Consider the following 18316-nt stretch of genomic DNA (forward strand, 5'->3'; position numbering starts at 1 on the left):
GAATGCTATGCTTTATAACTGGCGTTGAACAGCCAACCTAATTCAGAGTTTACGACTATCAATGTTCAACTCCATAGCCTAGAAATTTTTAACCCAATCCAGAATCAAAAGGGTCAGTAAATGGATGTGTTAACACGAAATTTGCACGCTTTAATAAAATAGTATTTAAAAAATTGGAATTGCAATCGCCACAAATCGAACGCGTCAGAAAGTAACTAAAAATCGAGCGTCGTAACTAACTTCGTATTAAAACACCAGATGTTGAAAAATGAAATGAAAATCAATCTACCGAAAAACGATTGGAAATCTATAGAAATTTACGATGGAATCATAACGAATCAAGCCTGCCAAAAAAAGTATCACTCTAATTTGCTTATTGTCAAAACATAATATTAGAATAATTACAAAATTAGTATTAAAAAAAAAAAGAAACAACAAAGGCTAAAAAAAAGACATCAGGAAATAACATGGATTTGAAAAATCATGTGAAAAGTGCTAAAAAAATAATAAATGACTGCTGAAAAAACTGTCATCAATTGTGATGGAATCATCATGAATCGAACGCGTCAAAAGTATTCAAATTCAAAAGTATAGTGTCCAATTTTGAATGTCATAATGGCATCGTATTAAAAATATCAGAATCAGATAAACCATGTTAAAGGAATCCAAAAAATAATTATTAATTGGGGATAAATTGTTATCAAATTATGACGGAATCGTCAAGAATCGAACGTTTTAAAGAATTGCACATTGTAACACATTCTAAATATATATGAATTAATTTGAAAAACAATAGGGAAGCAGNAAAAAAAAAAAAAAAAAAAAAAAAAAAAAAAAAAAAAAAAACTGAATTAACTAAACTACAGTAAAAATTATATAGCTTTATAATTTTTATGTAGAACAGTAATTTTAATGATTCCCACGAATTCTTAACAAGTAACAAGTTTAATTAAAACAGGCATGCTTTGAGCTTGCCAAGTCAAACTCCAGATTTCGACTCAACGATGTTAAATTCCCCAATTTTTTGGACAATTTCTAACTTCCCTGCTTTTTCAGGTAGCATAGCAACCTTGTTACAAGTATAAGTCAGTGCTTATTATTATTTTTTTACCTTAAGAATAAATTAAATAAAACCTGAACAATTTTTATTTTGATATCTTTTAGTTCAATTTCGTGAATAATAGCTTTTAATTTGCATAACTTTGACCAACCCAAGTTTAAAAAGCAAATTGCTGCAAGCCCTTAATTTTTATCATAAATAAGTACCACCGTTTATGGTTTTTAATGAGATACACAACTATCATGGAATAAAAGGTTTTTTAGTTTGTTTTAGAAAATGACCCAATAACATCATAAAATTTTAACAAAAAAATTCGCTAGTGAAATACTGTTACTAAAAAAATGATTTAAAATGTTTAATAACTACATAATTAGCTAAATATAAAATACTTTTTAACTAAATGATAACTTAACACTCCTAAACACTTTAGAAGAAGGGATGATAATGAACAAAAACGATTTTTTTTCTTTCAAAACCTAAGCTTTATCTTTTTGCAATACATAATAATTACATAAAAATTATTTCCAAACTTATTTACTGTATGAATTTTCATGGGAAATCACAAGTATAAGGCATTTTTAGCATTAGAAATTATACTAGAGTGATATTTTGCTATACTGCACATTTCAGTATATATATCAGACATATTCATGATAACTAAATACATCATGAAGAGCAAATATGAATTTATAGTTCTACATACCTGTATCCATGTCCATCAGAAATAGATTCTAACACTGGCTCTTTACTAAGGGCATTTTCTCTTTGTCTTAAGAAACTGCTACTTTTACGAAACAAGTAACTAGTAAGACTTCTACGTCGAGGTTCTCCTGTTAAGAATTAAAAGAATTATTTAGCTTTATTTTAATGAAAAACAAAAGAGAAGAATTTAAATAATAATTAACATATCTGAGTCAAAGCCTATATTTTTACAGTTTTGCAAAATTAATTTCATGTTTGAATCTTTTTTAAAAATAAAGTCCTTCAAATTGCGAGATTAAAAGCCCAATATGATAAAGGATTGAACTAAAAACAATGTAAAATCAACAAACTAAAATTTTATTTAAAATTTTGTTAATAATTTTTATTATTGATTGCAGAAAATGTGCAATTAAATTATGTTAGCACAAAACAGTAACAACAATTAGCTTAAAATATCTTTCACTTACGTTTGGAATCCACTTTATAGTTTGTTGCTTTGGGTTTTGATTATTTTAGCACTTGATTAATGGAACGAAAGTCATAAATGAGCAATTTTGGAAAGTCTTAAAAAAGATTTGTATTCTGAGTTTTTTTTGTTTTGTTGAAATGATCATTTTCTAATTGACATTTTTTAAGACTAAATACTTTGATACTTAAGCCAAATTGGACCAAGTTTGGTATTGGACCAAGTTTGGTATTGGACCAATAACTTTCTGCAATACAGTGTAATATCAACGATGAACAAAATGATAGTTATGTAGCTCAAAGACACTATTTATTATATTAACATGGAAACACTGTTTCAAAAACAAAATAAAGAAGTGAAAGGAAAAAGCTACAAATTTCCAAAAGGAGAAGCTTATTTTTAATGAATCTATGGGGAAACAGATCTATGGGGGAACAGAAAAATAATTGCTTCATAAAGAACAGAATCTGTCTGAAGAATCCCCATGCGTTAAAAGGTTACGGGTGCATATTAAATTTGTCAGGGTCACAAAGTCCTCCAAGTTCCCATAACAAATCAGTACCTCAGGGGTAATGAATTGGAGATAGATCGTTCTCTGGTTTGAGTTAATATTAAGTTTTGTGGATAAATGAATGTAGTATCAATGGGTCCTCGTCTAAAACAGACTGTGACACGCATGCGTGTGGCTGAAAGCATTTTTTTGGCCATAGATGGCACCACTGAAAAACAAGAAATGCATTCCTCTGCCTTAAACTCGATTGGTTTCCCATAGTAGGCTTGCTGGTATTAGCAAGTGAGATGAGAAACAACAACAGAATCACATTGTGAGGTAAGTAGTCAATTCACCGACTGGCCATCTAATTGTGATATCTGTCTTAATTAAGAACAGGAATTGTTTTTCTTTTTTTGAAAAATAGAATACTTTTTTAAGCCTTCAAAAATTTTCTGCAAAGCATTTAAATAATATCAATTTTAAAAATAAGAAGATTTTAAATGGAACATGGTTCATACCTCTTTGAATTTCTACAATGGGAGGACATTGATTTAGAGATCGAGAATAACTTCGAACAGTATTTGATTCTTGCATATGTTGAATCCTTGTGAAAAGAAACCGCTTACTCTGCTCAACTAAGTCTTCATAATTATCAACAGAATAGGAATAGCTGTCTACTTTTTGCTTCAAAGAACCTAAAACCTGACACAAAAAATCATTATCTATTTATTTGTATATTATTGTAAATTCTTATCATGTATTAATGTATACAATACAAATTACACTCAAATTATCAAAGAATCAGTTATAAATCATTAATAATTTTTTAAAGAAAATTATTAAATATTTTTTCACATGTTCATGGAAATTTTTTCTCAATGTAAATTATTTTATTCATTAAAAAGAAAACGAATTAAATTAATACAAAAAAGAGGTATTGCAAGTAAAATACTTTTCATTCTATAGAGCAAGATATGTTGTATTTTTAGAGCTTAGCAAAAATGCTCCAGCCCAGTATCGGGCACTGTACATTATTACAGCATCTGTAGATTTTCTTTTTAGTTTATTTATTTATTTTTAAAAGCAAACAAACTATTTGGGGAAAATGTTTCCTTTTAAAAACATCTCTAAACTTGTGTTTCAAATAAAAATTGAGAGAAGACCTTTAAAGATTTTTTTTTCTTTCTGTTATGTATTTACAAGCTTATCTATATAGAGATTTATCAATCTTTTTTAGTATCGTTGTATAAAATTCAACTTATATTCAAACATAAAGTGTTTTATATATATGAACCTTACGTGAGTAAATTTTGCTACATGTATCTTAGATTAAGCTGAATATTTAGAATGATAATCTTCGTCCGATTGTGTTGAGGTGGCAGACAAATTTGGATTTATAAAAATAGTGTTGCAGATTCATTGCGTAAATTCTCCTACCAGGCTTGGAACTATAAATTTTAATTATATTTCATTTAATACTTGGGAAGTTGATCTTTAAAGGCTACTGTTTAAGTCAAGTTTTGCTACATGCATCTTTGAAGAAGCTGAATTTTTACAATGATAATCTCTGTCTGAATGTATTGAGGTCGCAGACAAATTTGGATTTAAAAAAATAGTGTTGCAGATTCATTCCGTAAATTCTCCTACCAGGCGTGGAACTATAAATCTTAATTATATTTCATTTAATAGTTTGGAAGTCAATCTTTAAGAGCTATTGGTTAAACCAACTTTCTTAGCCAATACAGTGGGTCCTTCAAACAAATTTAGACATTAAAATAAAAAATCCAACATTTGATTTTGTTCTGCATGTTTACATATGAGACATATTTATATAAACATGACACATATTTATATAAACAGCCCTTTTCAGTACTGTAATGCATTTAATGTAGAACCATCCACAGAATAAAACCCCAACAGGATGGTTCTGGCTTTAAAACAATTGCATCCATTTCACTATGCTAAAATCATTTATAGGAAATATTATTTAAAAATCTATGGAGAAACATTTTAAATTCTTTTTTCTGCTATTTTAATTTACTTTTGTACAATTTTCCTCTCTATTGATGCATTAATAAAAGTCAGTGATATATTTTTTCCAATATCTAGTAGAACACAGTAACTTTGGGATTATTGAAAAAAAAAATTAAGTTTTAAGAACAACATAAAATGATGAGGTCTGCAAACAAAATGTTTTCCATGTGAGGGTTTACCAGCAACATAAAGATATTAAACAAGTACTGTAAATCCCAGTGTTTAAGTAAACTTTTTAAATCTCCAAATTTTACGAAAATCAGAGAGTCAACATAGTGAGACCGTTATGAACAACTGTATCAATTTACTCTTTGTAACTCTCTACTATGTACATATATCGTGTAATAAAAAAAGTGAAGAACGTTAAGAAATACAAGATTCTTATTAATATTTAACGACAGGGGCATTCTCATTCCGTTCATTGGCAGACTTGAAAAGATCTGTACGAATCAGACTCGAGAAATTAGTAATGTTTGAAACTTGTTTCTTTACTAAACTTACATTAAAAGTGGTTGCCAGGATCTGTTAGTCGCGAGAAGAAAAAAACTTTTACAAAAAGCAGGAAATTTCTGTGGTGCTTCTATAGATGTCATGTGTCAAATGATACCAGACATGTGGCAAAATGTTGACTCAAATGTAATCGTAAAATCTTTTAAAATGTGTGGAATTTCAAATTCTTTGGATGGGGTTGAAGGCAATTTTTATATGCGACTCAACAGATGAGAATGAAGAAGAATCCTTTGCAGAGTGGGGTTCTTATGATGATATTGCTAACGTAATTGAATCCAATACAGACGATACTCTGGAGTCATTAAATTTGTAGTTTTATAGAACATTTAAAAAGTTTTCATTATGTTATCTTTACTTATTCTCCCCGTGGCAGAATCGCAGTGACATGGCGACATTGTCGCAGAATGTTACAAAGTTCTTGCAGAAAGATTTTTCTTTTGAAAAGTAAAAAATTTTGACTCGCTCAATTTACGCCGATAGTATCGTAAATCACAGTAATGTTTCGATTGAATTTTCGGCAGTTATTGCTATTGATATTAATTTTTGCATGTTTTTAAAATATCCCGTTATATTTCAAACAATATGGAAAATTCGAATAGTGCATTTGAGTATTTACTTTCTAAAGCATAATTCTATCGAATATTTAGCAGTTATTGCTATTAATTTCTTCATAGATTTTAAATCCGATATCCTTTATAGAGTCCGATTCGAGTGATTTCGTCGTCGATCTTTTTTCCAGCAACGCATTGCAGGATTTTAAATTACTTTTTCATTGTGATGATTAATTACAAAATGCGAAGAGGGAAATAAATAGTGTGCCCCCCCCAAAAAAAAACGCAAGGATATCACCCCTAATATTAGAATAAAAATTATTATGTGTTCAATTTAAAAAAAATTATAATAGTTTTTGTTATTTTAAATTAGTAACAGATATGTTTGTTATGATTAAAAGTAGCTTGAAGAAAGATATTAGTGCTAGAGTTTTGTTGCAGATAGCTTGAAAATATTCTGCCATAGGGCTTATTCTTATTATTTTATCTAAATGTAATTTAAAGTATTGTTTGCGTGGCTGGGTGGCGCAGTTGGTTTGTCGTCAGCCTTCTGAGCCCAAGTCTGCGGGTTCGATCCCCGGCCCAGACACCGGATTTTCGGGATGCAGAAAATCCTCAGCGGCCATGTCGTATGATTATGCGGCATGTAAAAGATCCCTGGAGTGCCTTATTGGCTCTTGGCATTTCCGGCAAAATTAAATTCCTAGTGCACTTTAGCATCCAAATAGAGTCTCGGTGCCACCATCTAGTGTGGCAGAAACTAGACGTCCAAATTAACATGACCAACGGTATCTCACCCATTGTGGTGGTACTGAAAGAGTGGATACCACCTCTGGAGAAGGCACTAGGTCTGTTCATCGACAAGACCGATTGTGCAGCTCGTTGGAAATAAAAAAAAATTATTTTTGTTATTGTGTAATTTAAAGTATTGTAAAAAAAAAAAATTATTCATCTGCAAAGAAAATGTGATGATAGAAAAATGAAATTTTAAAGGTAAAACTATTATAAATCTTACCTGAAACAAGGATCGGACGGTTGGCTGGAAAACTAAGGAGGGATTTAGAAGAAATGACCGCAGCAGAGGCTGTGGGTAGCAGGCTAAACGAGAAATGAGACCAGTCAAGTGTAAATTAGTATATACATCATTCTGCATCATCATTTCTAGCCTTGCAAGTATAATGCTTAAAAATGGACCAATATTTGGAGTCCCAAATGACTCCCAACTTCCAGGAGAAGCTGGACTGTTACTTTTTGTACTTGTTTCAGATACTGATGTGGAACTTCTTTTTAAATCAGTTTTTGTAGAAGGAGGTATACTTATAAATAAAGAGGAGTTATTATCATTAGATTTGGCACTGATAATTGTCAGAGATGCATTGTCTGAGTCCTTTTCAGATATGCAACTGTCCCTACACTCAAAAACTCCAGAGTCTGCATTTGAGCATTCGTCTTTCAAATCGGCCGGTTCGGTAAAGCAGACGTGAATTCTACCTTCCAAGCCTACACCTGCGTCTAACTCATTGAAATAACTATCAATCGTTTGCAAACTGTCTTCGACGCTATCCTTGGAAGAAAGTGATTCTGTAGAACACACTAAGTTCCAAAACGTTGTTTCATCTTCTGCTTTGACTATTTGATCGAGTATGTCAGAAGGTATCGATCCTTTGTGATTGTCTTTCAAATTAGTTACTTTTTCTGTTCTTTCAATGGCAATAGATCTGTCCCTTTGTATTTGGTTAAATGTGTCCTGTAGAACTGCTAAATTTCTAGAGGACAGCTCCAAAACTTGGCGATCGGAGTTAATGTTGGCTTTTTGAAGTAGATGCTGATTTTTCTCATCTTTATTTACAGAAACTTTCGCACTACAATTTGTTTCACAACTATTAGGCTGTATTTCTTTAACTTGAGAGTCCGTAACAGAATTTGGAGGTGGATCGAGGCCATCGTAGGTAAACGACCAGCACCTACATGCGAGAGTACAAGTTTTCACTTTTTTATGAGCATCTCTCAAATAGTCCATGTAACTAGATAGTTGTGTTTCAGGTATGTTCACATACCATTGAGTCTTAGGAATAGCAGACTGAAGTCTTTCGAGTTCCCCAAAAGCAAAGCTATTAGTGGACGGTGATCTATGATGGCGCTTTATACGAAGACTTCCACCCCGGCTGACTGGTGGCAAGTTTTCCATGTGGTTGATTCCGGAGAATGGCAGCGATGACAGAGGCGTACTTTGGCTAGTTGTGAGCATAGAGTTTAGACCAGTATTATGAAGCACCGACGATGCTGGAATGAGAGATAAGAATTTGTCCGCAGCTTGATTGTACAAGTCCGCATCTCTCACTCTACTTCGCTGGCTCACCATAACATGAGAGCAAGGAATCAAATACCTGTAAGAGGAAAGGTTTTAACTTTTTTCATATTTACCAGAAGTTATTTTTTTAAATGCATTATTTAAAAAATTTACATTAATTTTAAGAACTAAGTATAGAAAATCCTAATTTTTTACTTTATTCACACAGTCTTGCTCTTAATATATATATTTTTTTTAAAAAAAACAGATAATTAATTTGTTTTAAAAAACACAATTAGTGAACATGCCTTAAATATAATTTGATTACTTTTTATATATTTTTGAATAGCTTCTGGTAATCAAAAAATGTTATTCAATTCATATACAGTCGAATCTCGCTAACTCGAACCTCGATTTTTTCGATATCTGGAAGAAAAGTAAATTCCCTTCAAATTTCCTATACACTCAATGTTAAAAAAAACTTGATTTCACGAATTTTTTTTTCTAATCCCTCGATAACTTGAATTTTTTTCTCTCCATGAATAGTGTAGATTTTTCTTCTGAAAATACAAAACTATTCCAAAAAAAAAAATTCAACAAATTAAGAATAGAAAATCAATTCTCATAATGATAAACTTTTTTTTAAAAATGGACATAAAGACTTCAGTGGCATGGAATGATGCGTCTTTCTCTATGATAATGAATGGGTTCAAGAAGGCTGGATTCATTAAAGATCACGTAAGTAGTCAAACAATCAATATCGTTAATCCTGCTGAAAACTACACTGAAAAAGATTGGTACAGATTGACCGGACTCATTAAACTTGATGACATGAAATTTCATGATTTTGTAAACGTAGATGATGCAGTAACAGTGCGTGGTCAAAGGGATGATAGCATCGCTCAAACGAACGCTTCTTGTGAACTATCAGAAGAAGAGGATGAGGAAATCGAAGATTTACCACCCAATGTTACTAACAAACAAGCACTTTCTGCAGTGGACACTGCAAGGAGATTTATTGAGAGGCAGCCAAATATGTCACAGGAGACATTTAAAGCTATAGTCCACTTAGAAAGTGTTACAAACTTCCTTACGCATCTCTAAAGCAAACAACAATTAAATCTTTTTCAAATGAAAGTATAAAAACTGTTTTTACAATAAATATGGAATAGTAAGTAAGGTATGTAAAGAGCATTTTTCTTCATTCTACCATCGATAACATTCGATTTTCGGTATCTCGAATTTTTTCTCCTCTCCCTTCAAGTTCGAGATATCGAGGTTTGACTGTATAAATTGTTGGTAGCATATGTATAGCATCAAATTGTGCAAGCTGAAAAAAGAAACTTTTTTAATTCTAGAAAATCACTTGATTAAATTAATGATTGATCTATTTTGCTAAACTTGCACCTAAAAACTCTTTTAATTATGTGGAAACGATAATGTAGAAGCGTGCATAACAAAAGCAAAATGTAGAAATCGAATGCATATATAGTAACATAAAAATAAAATAGCAATTATATTAGGTATAAGTATGATTCATGAAAAAAACCAATATTGACGTACCTAAAAACTAATTCAAACAAAACATCTTCGCAATTTAGTTCCAGCAAACTTTGAAACAATGACATCGTAACAAGACAGAGCTGTAAAGAAATAATAATACATTTTACACTACTTATTTCAGGAACTAAAAAGTACTACTAATAAAATAATGATATACTAACCCTTGTTTGTGCCCCTAATCGATCAACTAAAGAATTTAAAATTCGATGACCATCATAACAGGAACTGAGAATGAATTTCAAGAACATTTGTATTAAAATTGGTTCAGTAATTGTACGTATGAAAAGTTCCAAATATGCAGTAGTAGCAACAATTTCCTCTACTGTGTTCTAAAATATAAAATACATTGATTTCTAACTTTAATGCAATGTTGAACTTGGTGAATTTTTATACACAATAAATAATTAAAAACCGAACATCAAGACATCAATAATTGAAAAATTTGGAATTTTTTTTTCTTCTAGACAACTAAAGTAATAAACTTAATATTTGTTTTGAAAATAAAATGTTTCTATAAAAATTAATTATTTTACTTGTGCTCATTATCTAACTTAAAACTATCAAACATATCTTCAAACAATGCAGTCAAACTTAGCTCATAACAAGTCTTGATTTAACGAGAGCCTAGATCTGATGAAGAACTCAATACTTGGATGTTACAAAGTTAACTGCTTCCATGATTATCCCGAGAAAACTCTGGTGCAGCAGAATTTGTCAGTACGTTTTGTTTCCTCACATTTTTACTGGGCCAGAAGCCAGAAAAAATAATCTGCTGTGATTGGAAGTTTGCAGTTGGATTGTGGGACTGCACACGTGTTTTGAGTGATTACATATACAATGGTCGCTAAATTTACATAGAAAAAAAAAAGATGTATCACTTCACTGGCATTTGGAAAGTATCACCTTGCGTTGTTCCTTGATTGAAAACTATCATACAAAGACAAATATTTAAATTTTTTTCATTTGCCTGAGAAACTCAGATTAGTAATCTAATGGTAAATTAAATATTTTTTAGACAAAAAAAATTATAAATTTTGACTTTTTCAAACTTCATCAAGAAAAATAAATAAAGTTATCACTTTTACACATAAATAAATTTTCCAGTTTCAAATATTTTAATAAATTTTGTTAAAGTACAGATGTTAAAAATTAACATAAAAACCTACCAATCTTATATTTTTAAATTTGAATACGTAAAAAAATCTAAGGCATTTTATACAAAAAAAAAAACAAAAAACACAATAAATTATTAATTAAGTTTGCTAGCAACATGAAAAATTAAAATTATTTGCTGTCATTTTTTTTCCCTTCTAAGTCGTGCAATTCAATTTTTTCTTTCTTTTAAAGTTGTTCTTAAACTATTAGATTTCGACAGCTAAGTCATATAATTTAGTTTCCGTGCTTCGACAGCAAATTCATTAGCGGACTTAGTAAGTTCATCTATGCAACGCAATAATCTAAGGAGTTTTGAAGGAGTCTGCAGGCACCCTGAAAATGGTAAGGAATGCAGTTAAGTCTATTGGGGCACAGCTTGTTTTAAACAAACAAAACCTGGTTTTAGTGAGCAATATTTTTGTGATTCAGTCTACCTTTCCAGCTTAGCTAATACTTTTTCTAAAAATTTGTATAACATTTAATACATAACTGGAAGTTAGTAATGAGTTATAAAACCAGCCAACACATGAACCTTTTTACAAGTGCAAAATATGATATTTTTCAGGTCATGAGTTCTATCAAAAGAACAATAACATAACAGAGACTGTTCATAGCAAATTAACTAACAAAGAGGCAGCAATACTGCTCAAAGCAAATTAACTAACAAGGAGACAATATGACTGTTCAAAGCAAATTAACTAACAATGAGACAATAAGAATGCTCAAAGCAAATTAACCAACTTATTTTGTACAATATACAAATAAAAAAATAAAGTACTACATTTATAATTTAGTAAGTATGTTGGAACTTTTATAATTTTTCACAAATACATTTTTAACCTGTACTCCGTAATTTCAAATAAATATTGCAGTCCCTTCGCACTCGTTATAAGCGAGTTTGAATGTAAATTTTTCTTAAACAAATTTTACAAATCAATTTTAAGCAAGTATGGTATAGTGCAGATTATCCGCACAGGCCAGGATTAACGCCAATATGGTTAACAAAAAATCTGAATAACTGTATAACTTTAAAAAACTTTGATATCAATACATATTAGCGATGGATCACTCTAGAACAATTGCAAGTTCTATCGGTTTGGTTTCGATTGGCAGGTTTTTACTGAACATAAGACAAAACAGAAATTACAAAAGATAATAAAATAATCAATACTAAATAACACACAAATTTAGATATAAATAAAGGTACTTTTAAATGGAAGTAAATTTCATGCCTTAGAGCTATTTTTTGTTATTGCTGGTGAACTGAAGAGTTAAGTGGTTTTACAAGCATCAGCCAAAGCAGATATATGTTTTTCTTTCATATAAAAGTTTTAAAAGAACAGCAGACTACTAGAAACACAGTTGTTTTGCTCATTGTGGCAGCTTTCAGATGAAAATAAAGCTAATATTAAAAATTTAAGCACACTTATATGAAAGTTGAGTTAAATATAAAAAATTTAATAATTGGTATACTTGTTATGTTAGTATTGGTACCTTATGAGCCTTAACCAAAAACGATTATACGTAGGTGATAAAATATTAAAATACATATACTTCACTAATAATATTAGACAATATCCATTTAAATAAAAGAAAAACTAAAATTATAGTAACAAAAACAAATCCTTAAAATTGTAAAAAATTAAAGACTTATAATTTTTATAATCATAATGAATTAAAACCAGCATGGTTATTAAAACTAAAAATACAAATAAGTTATTAAAATAGCAAATTATCCACTCTAACATAAATGTAATACAGTAAAATAAAAAGTATATTTAAGCTTGAACAAAAAAGTAGTGAAAAGAAAAACTAAAGGATATAAAGAAAAAAAAAACTAAAAATTGAATAAATTATAGTACAAAGGTAAGGTTTCTTTTTTAAAATTATAAATTAAATAATTTAGGAAATAAATAAAAGAAACTATTGCATTTTGAGTCAGAAGAATATTGCTCAGAAAATTAGTCTTACATGCAATACGTCAATGCGTGCATTATAGCATGCACAGTTTTGAAGGGGGGTGCTAAGAAGGCTTGTTAGTCAATAGAAGGATTGTCAAGTAAATTAACACCATTAGTCCAAAGCCACAATGAGGAAAAGCAACTGCGTACTGACCAAATACTTTGAAGTGTTTTCAAGCCTTTCAAGAGGCACTGCAACAGCATCCTGGTTCCCAGATAATGTGACACAAACAACGCAGCAACGAGTGGAAAATAGAGAGAAATAGGGTGTAATTACTTTAGAATTGTGCATTATGTTATTGTACAGAAATGTTATTACATATGAGACAAAAAAATGGAAAATTTATAAGAAGGAACCGTATGCAGTCTAAGAAATAAAAATTGCAAATACAAAAATTTTTTAATTTATAGATTAAATAATATGCAAAAATTTTTGAAGAAAGACTAATTTTTAAAATATAATGGTTTAAATTCAACATTACAACTCACAATTACACAAAATTAAAAAAAACTAAGAGGACGTGAATTAATAGAGAAATATTTAAAGTTAAAATCATTATTCTGGTTTGTTGCTAAAATAGGTCACAAATAATACCTGCTTTTAATATCAAGAAAAATAAAACAATGATGTAATTGAAAAGGCAACTCAAAACTATCTTTTAAATTAATATATGCATCAAATTAATTTAAACTAATGACAAATTTTGTTATCACCCAATGACAAAACTTAAAAGAGATTGAACTTTTCAGTATAATTAGTGAAACTAGAATCAGAAATTAAATTAAATGCCTGCGGAAAAAACTGTTCTACTCTTATAGAGCTTATATAACATACTATCTTTTAAATTAATATGTGTATAAAATTAATTTAAACTAATGCAAATTTTGCTATCATCCATTGAGAAAACTTAAAAGCGATTGAACTTTTCAGTATTAATTGTAGAACTAGAATCAGAAATTCGCCCGGTGACTGAGTGATAGTGCTTCACGCTCCCATGCCACAGGTCCTGGGTTCGATCCTCGGGCCGGGCAAGGTTGACTTAGCCTTTCATCCCTTCAGTGGGTTGATAAATGAGTACCAAGCATGCTTGGGACTAAACACTGAGGGTTCTGACTCGGCTGTCCGGAACGTCTGCACCCCAGAGCCCAAAGTCAAGAAAACTGAGATGGGCCTTAGCCCTCAATGGGCCGTCGCGGCACTGAGAATAGTTTTTTTATTTTATTTTTAGAATCAGAAATTAGATTTTTAGAAAAAAAACTGTTCTACGTCCATAGACCTTACATAACATGATACTAGTTTTTTACAACTTTTTATTTTAAGCAACATGCAAGTAAAATATTTATAGAAAAATTCTAAAATTTTCACACAAACTTGATGTTTGTACAAAGTATCCTACACTAAATTAATAACTTCTTGAAGTAATATTCAAATTTTTAAAAGTTAAATATAGAAACTTATCTTTAATCTAAAAAATTAGTTTTTTAAAGCCTAAGTTGAATAAAAATAAATTTCATTCTTCATCAGAAAATACATCAGTATCATTGAAATTCATGAATTTCAACGAAGAAGATTTTCCAGAATTCTTGAGGTAGTTAACCCGCAATAAAGACTTATTGTAGCAAATTTTAAATTGTGTATTCATATTTTCTTTAAAGAAGGAGAACAATGTTTGTAAAATTGTGGGTAAAATTTCTTTTTATTCATAAATTAGAAATGTTTCTTATAAGGACAGACCAAGATGCTTAAATGGGATTAGAACCATTGGACTCAGTATGTTAAAAAAAAAAATATAATCATTCCATAATACCTGATGAAGAGCAGGTCCCAAAACTGGAACTAAAAATCCTTGATATAAATATTCCATCAATTGTTCTTGAACCATTGGATGTGCGACCTTGAAAAATATTGGGAATGAAATTTTATACAATTAAATATAATACTTCTGTAAAATAGCAGAATGAGTTAAATTAAACAATGCAATACATTTATGCATATTAAGAAATGTTTTTACTCAAAAATCAATAAAATAATTTGGCTATTAACCCTTGCACAATGAAGTTTTTCCATTTGCACTAAACTATGATAAAAATGTTGTAACAAAACAACATTTGACCCAAAACAATTCCATTGAGTTTCAACATTTTACTAAAATAAAATAATTTTACAATACTGATATAGCGTAAACTGATGCTACAATAATTTTCACACAGAAGAGTGGGGTCTATTGTGAATCCCACTATGATTTATCTATTAATCCCCTATAATGTATCAATTCCTCAATTTTTTTTAAATAGTTGACCTTCCCAATATGTATTACTAATCATATTTTTAATTATTTCACAAAATATCATTAACCATAAAAGAAAATAATGATACAGAATAGACAGATAACAAAATAATTTCTTCCAAAATGAGTTGGGAAGAAGGGTTCATAATAGACAACGCTCAGCAATAAAACAAAGCTCTAAATTTTGAAATTTTATTTAGGTTGTAAAGACATTTCTCAGTATAATAAAAAATATGGTTAATAATACATATTAGACAAGCAAACTACTAAAATTTTATCTTTAGGAAATGTGAACAGAAAATAGTATTAAAATGTCAGGGTGCAGAAAAATCTCAAGAGCTTAAATATTTCCCCAGCACACAGGTTTTTTGATTTGAAATTTTCCCTAAAATTATAATGCTTTTTTTTTTTAGCTACGTTAAGAGTAAAATCTGTTTATTGTTAGAATTTTATGATAGCAATTTTTTCTTTATCAAAGAAAATTTTTTTTTTTTACACGATTCTTGAATAAACTAACATATGCGTTAAAAAGTAACAGAAATCAAAACTCACATCTATTTTTGAAATAGCAATAATTTATAAAATTAAATTTAAGGTCTCACTCATAAATTTAAGACTTCAAACTGGCAAATAAAGTTATTTGTGATATATTTAACGTAACACAAAATATTCTTTTTATTTTTAGACAGTAAGTTGGCATGGTATGTAAGAGTAACCAAAAAAATCTTCCCAGGACTCCCTGAATCTTGCCCCAACTTTGTTTGCACGATCGGACATATTCTGCACCCCTGCTATAGCAGTAGTGACACAACGAATTGGAATCCATACTGGATTACACTTCATTATGCGAAGGTTGATGCACTTTTCGTGAAATCCTTAATGCATTTCAAAATCCACTTAGTAATTTAAAATTATGCTAACCTGTATCACAGCATTACAGAATTCCAAAGAATTCAGAAACATGGCTAATTCAGGCATTTCTGAGATGTCTTCTGCTGTAAACTGATGCCAATCTTCAGGAACGTGAGGCAGCTTTCGCGGTAGAACAGAATAGAGTCCGCTCAAACCAGTAGCTAAAACCTACAAATTTATTTAATGAAAGATTTTTAATGCACAAGTTACTGAGAATGAGAATATAAAAATATGGAAACAAAACTGAACTCACTGGACAGAAATTAGAATGTTCAGCAATATAAATTCCTATACTTTCATTCCTTCTAGATAAGGCCATGCAAAGTAATAATGCATCTCTTGCTTGTTGTCCAATAGAGCCTTCACGATGAACAAAAGGTATGAGAAGAGAAAAAATCAAGAACCTACAAAAAGAAAAATAAATTATGACAAAAGGATGCTTAAATGATATTTGAACTTATTACAAAGCATAGCAGTAAGGTCCAAACAAATGAAAAACCTTCAAATCTAAAAGCCCCCCCCCCCCAAAAAAAACGAGGGCAAAACTATCATGATTTTATTTTTACATATTAATTTTTTTAACAGTTAAACATAGAGGGCTTATCCCAAAAAAATTTATAATTGCCTAACAACAATTAACTCTGATATAAAAATAATGTAAAGATATTAAAATCTACTGTGAAAAAATGAAAAAATTAAATAAATGTAATTTTTTTTAAAATCAAAACATCTTGAATAANTTTTCAACAGTTAAACATAGTTAAACAACTAAACAGTTAAACATTATTCCAAAAAAATTTATAATTGCCTAACAACAATTAACTCTGATATAAAAATAATGTAAAGATATTAAAATCTACTGTGAAAAAATTAAATAAATGTAATTTTTTTTTAAATCAAAACATTTTGAATAAAAATTTTAAAAAATTGTTTAGAGAATATATTTTAAAAGTATGATTTAGTTCTTGTAAAGTAATACAATATATATATATATATACAAAACAGACAATTTGAAACTTAAAATTTAGTACCAAAAAATAGGGAATTCTTTGAAATTGGGTAATTTTTTTCTTAATCTGTCTGATTATGTTTTTTTAGTCAATTTCAATGGTTAAATAGGTGGATTAGTAAGCAAACAATTGCAGAAAAAAACTAATAGTTGGTTAAATAAACACAGGGTTACTATAAAAACAAATTGCTAAAAATCTATGCCAGTTAACTATTATATTAGAGAAACAATCTAAATATAAACAACTATGCCAAACTTAATAAATATATATTTTCAAGATATAGAATGTAAAATAATATTTTCTTTTCAGAGGAAATGTTGAGAGTCCTTATTATTTGAAAAATAGAGTTGAAACATATCAGACACAATTAAAAATGATTTTCTTAAAGGCTTGAAAATGTTTTTAATTCATCAGGTACAAGTTTAAAAAAAAAAAGAAGAAAAAAAAGCATAGCTTTAGAAAATTATTTCTAATTGGATTATCTAGTACAGGTTTCAAACTATTAGGCACATAAAACTTATACAGAGTAAAACAAAAATAAGTTATTTTTGAAATAGTAAAAGAGGCACAATTTTATAATGGTAATTAATCCATGGTATGTATGGTATTTAAAAACATACAACAAAATACTAAATTCATATGTGTCAAAATATTAACAGGTGAACTATGAAGTTAATGTTGAGCAAGAAAAATTCATGAATACATAAATTTCAAATCTGAAAAATACTTTACTAAAATTCAGACAGAAATCAACAATTATTCAAAAATAAAAACAGAAATTACAAGATAGATAAGAAATTATAAAAGCCAAATAGAATAATGAAATAATTAATGAACAAATATATTTCTGCATCCATCAAATGCAAGGGAAGGTTTCAGAAATACATACATTTACTAATTACAGAAATAGTTAATACAATGATGGGAAATAAAAAGTTAAATTAAGATAAGATAAAAACTTAAGGTATAAAGTGAAAATATATCTTAAATTAAAAAATAAGAATAGGAATAGAAAATAAAGGTAATTACACTGAAAAAACATCTCCATGCCACCTCTTTAAAACAAATATGTAAATATATATATAGAGATAGCGAGATAAATAAATACACATACACTTTTTTCCATGCACATCCAATACTGATTCAGCAATAATCCATTTTTCACTTTTTGAATAAAAATATTAAGACATTGATAAGTCTAGTTCTTTTTTTAGTTAAAGAAATTTTAAAAAATTCAAAGGATTCTTTTAAAGCTATGTATTTGTTGAAATGGTATGTTCTGAACAAAACAAGAAAAGAAAAAAAAAGAAAAAAAAAACAG

At 29.2% G+C, this 18316-nt stretch overlaps 1 protein-coding gene across 5 annotated transcripts in view; it reads right to left on the bottom strand.

Annotated features, from left to right (window-relative positions):
• LOC107440695 (FHF complex subunit HOOK-interacting protein 1B) overlaps positions 1-18316 on the bottom strand; it is a 31208-nt gene that overhangs the window by 4192 nt on the left and 8700 nt on the right. For 3 of the 5 annotated variants that reach the window (XM_071185960.1, XM_043051947.2, XM_043051948.1), the window contains exons 5-13: positions 16239-16389; positions 15995-16153; positions 14594-14680; positions 12940-12990; positions 9831-9998; positions 9670-9749; positions 6832-8203; positions 3240-3423; positions 1764-1890 (exon numbers count right to left, since the gene is read on the bottom strand). In XM_071185960.1, coding sequence (XP_071042061.1) covers positions 1764-1890; positions 3240-3423; positions 6832-8203; positions 9670-9749; positions 9831-9998; positions 12940-12990; positions 14594-14680; positions 15995-16153; positions 16239-16389 — 2379 coding nt within the window. The remainder of the gene's footprint in view (positions 1-1763; positions 1891-3239; positions 3424-6831; positions 8204-9669; positions 9750-9830; positions 9999-12939; positions 12991-14593; positions 14681-15994; positions 16154-16238; positions 16390-18316) is intronic. The other 2 variants (XM_071185961.1, XM_043051949.2) reach the window with 1 other exon arrangement.

This window comes from Parasteatoda tepidariorum, chromosome 9, assembly GCF_043381705.1.
Source record: "Parasteatoda tepidariorum isolate YZ-2023 chromosome 9, CAS_Ptep_4.0, whole genome shotgun sequence".
Lineage (NCBI taxonomy): Eukaryota > Metazoa > Arthropoda > Arachnida > Araneae > Theridiidae > Parasteatoda > Parasteatoda tepidariorum.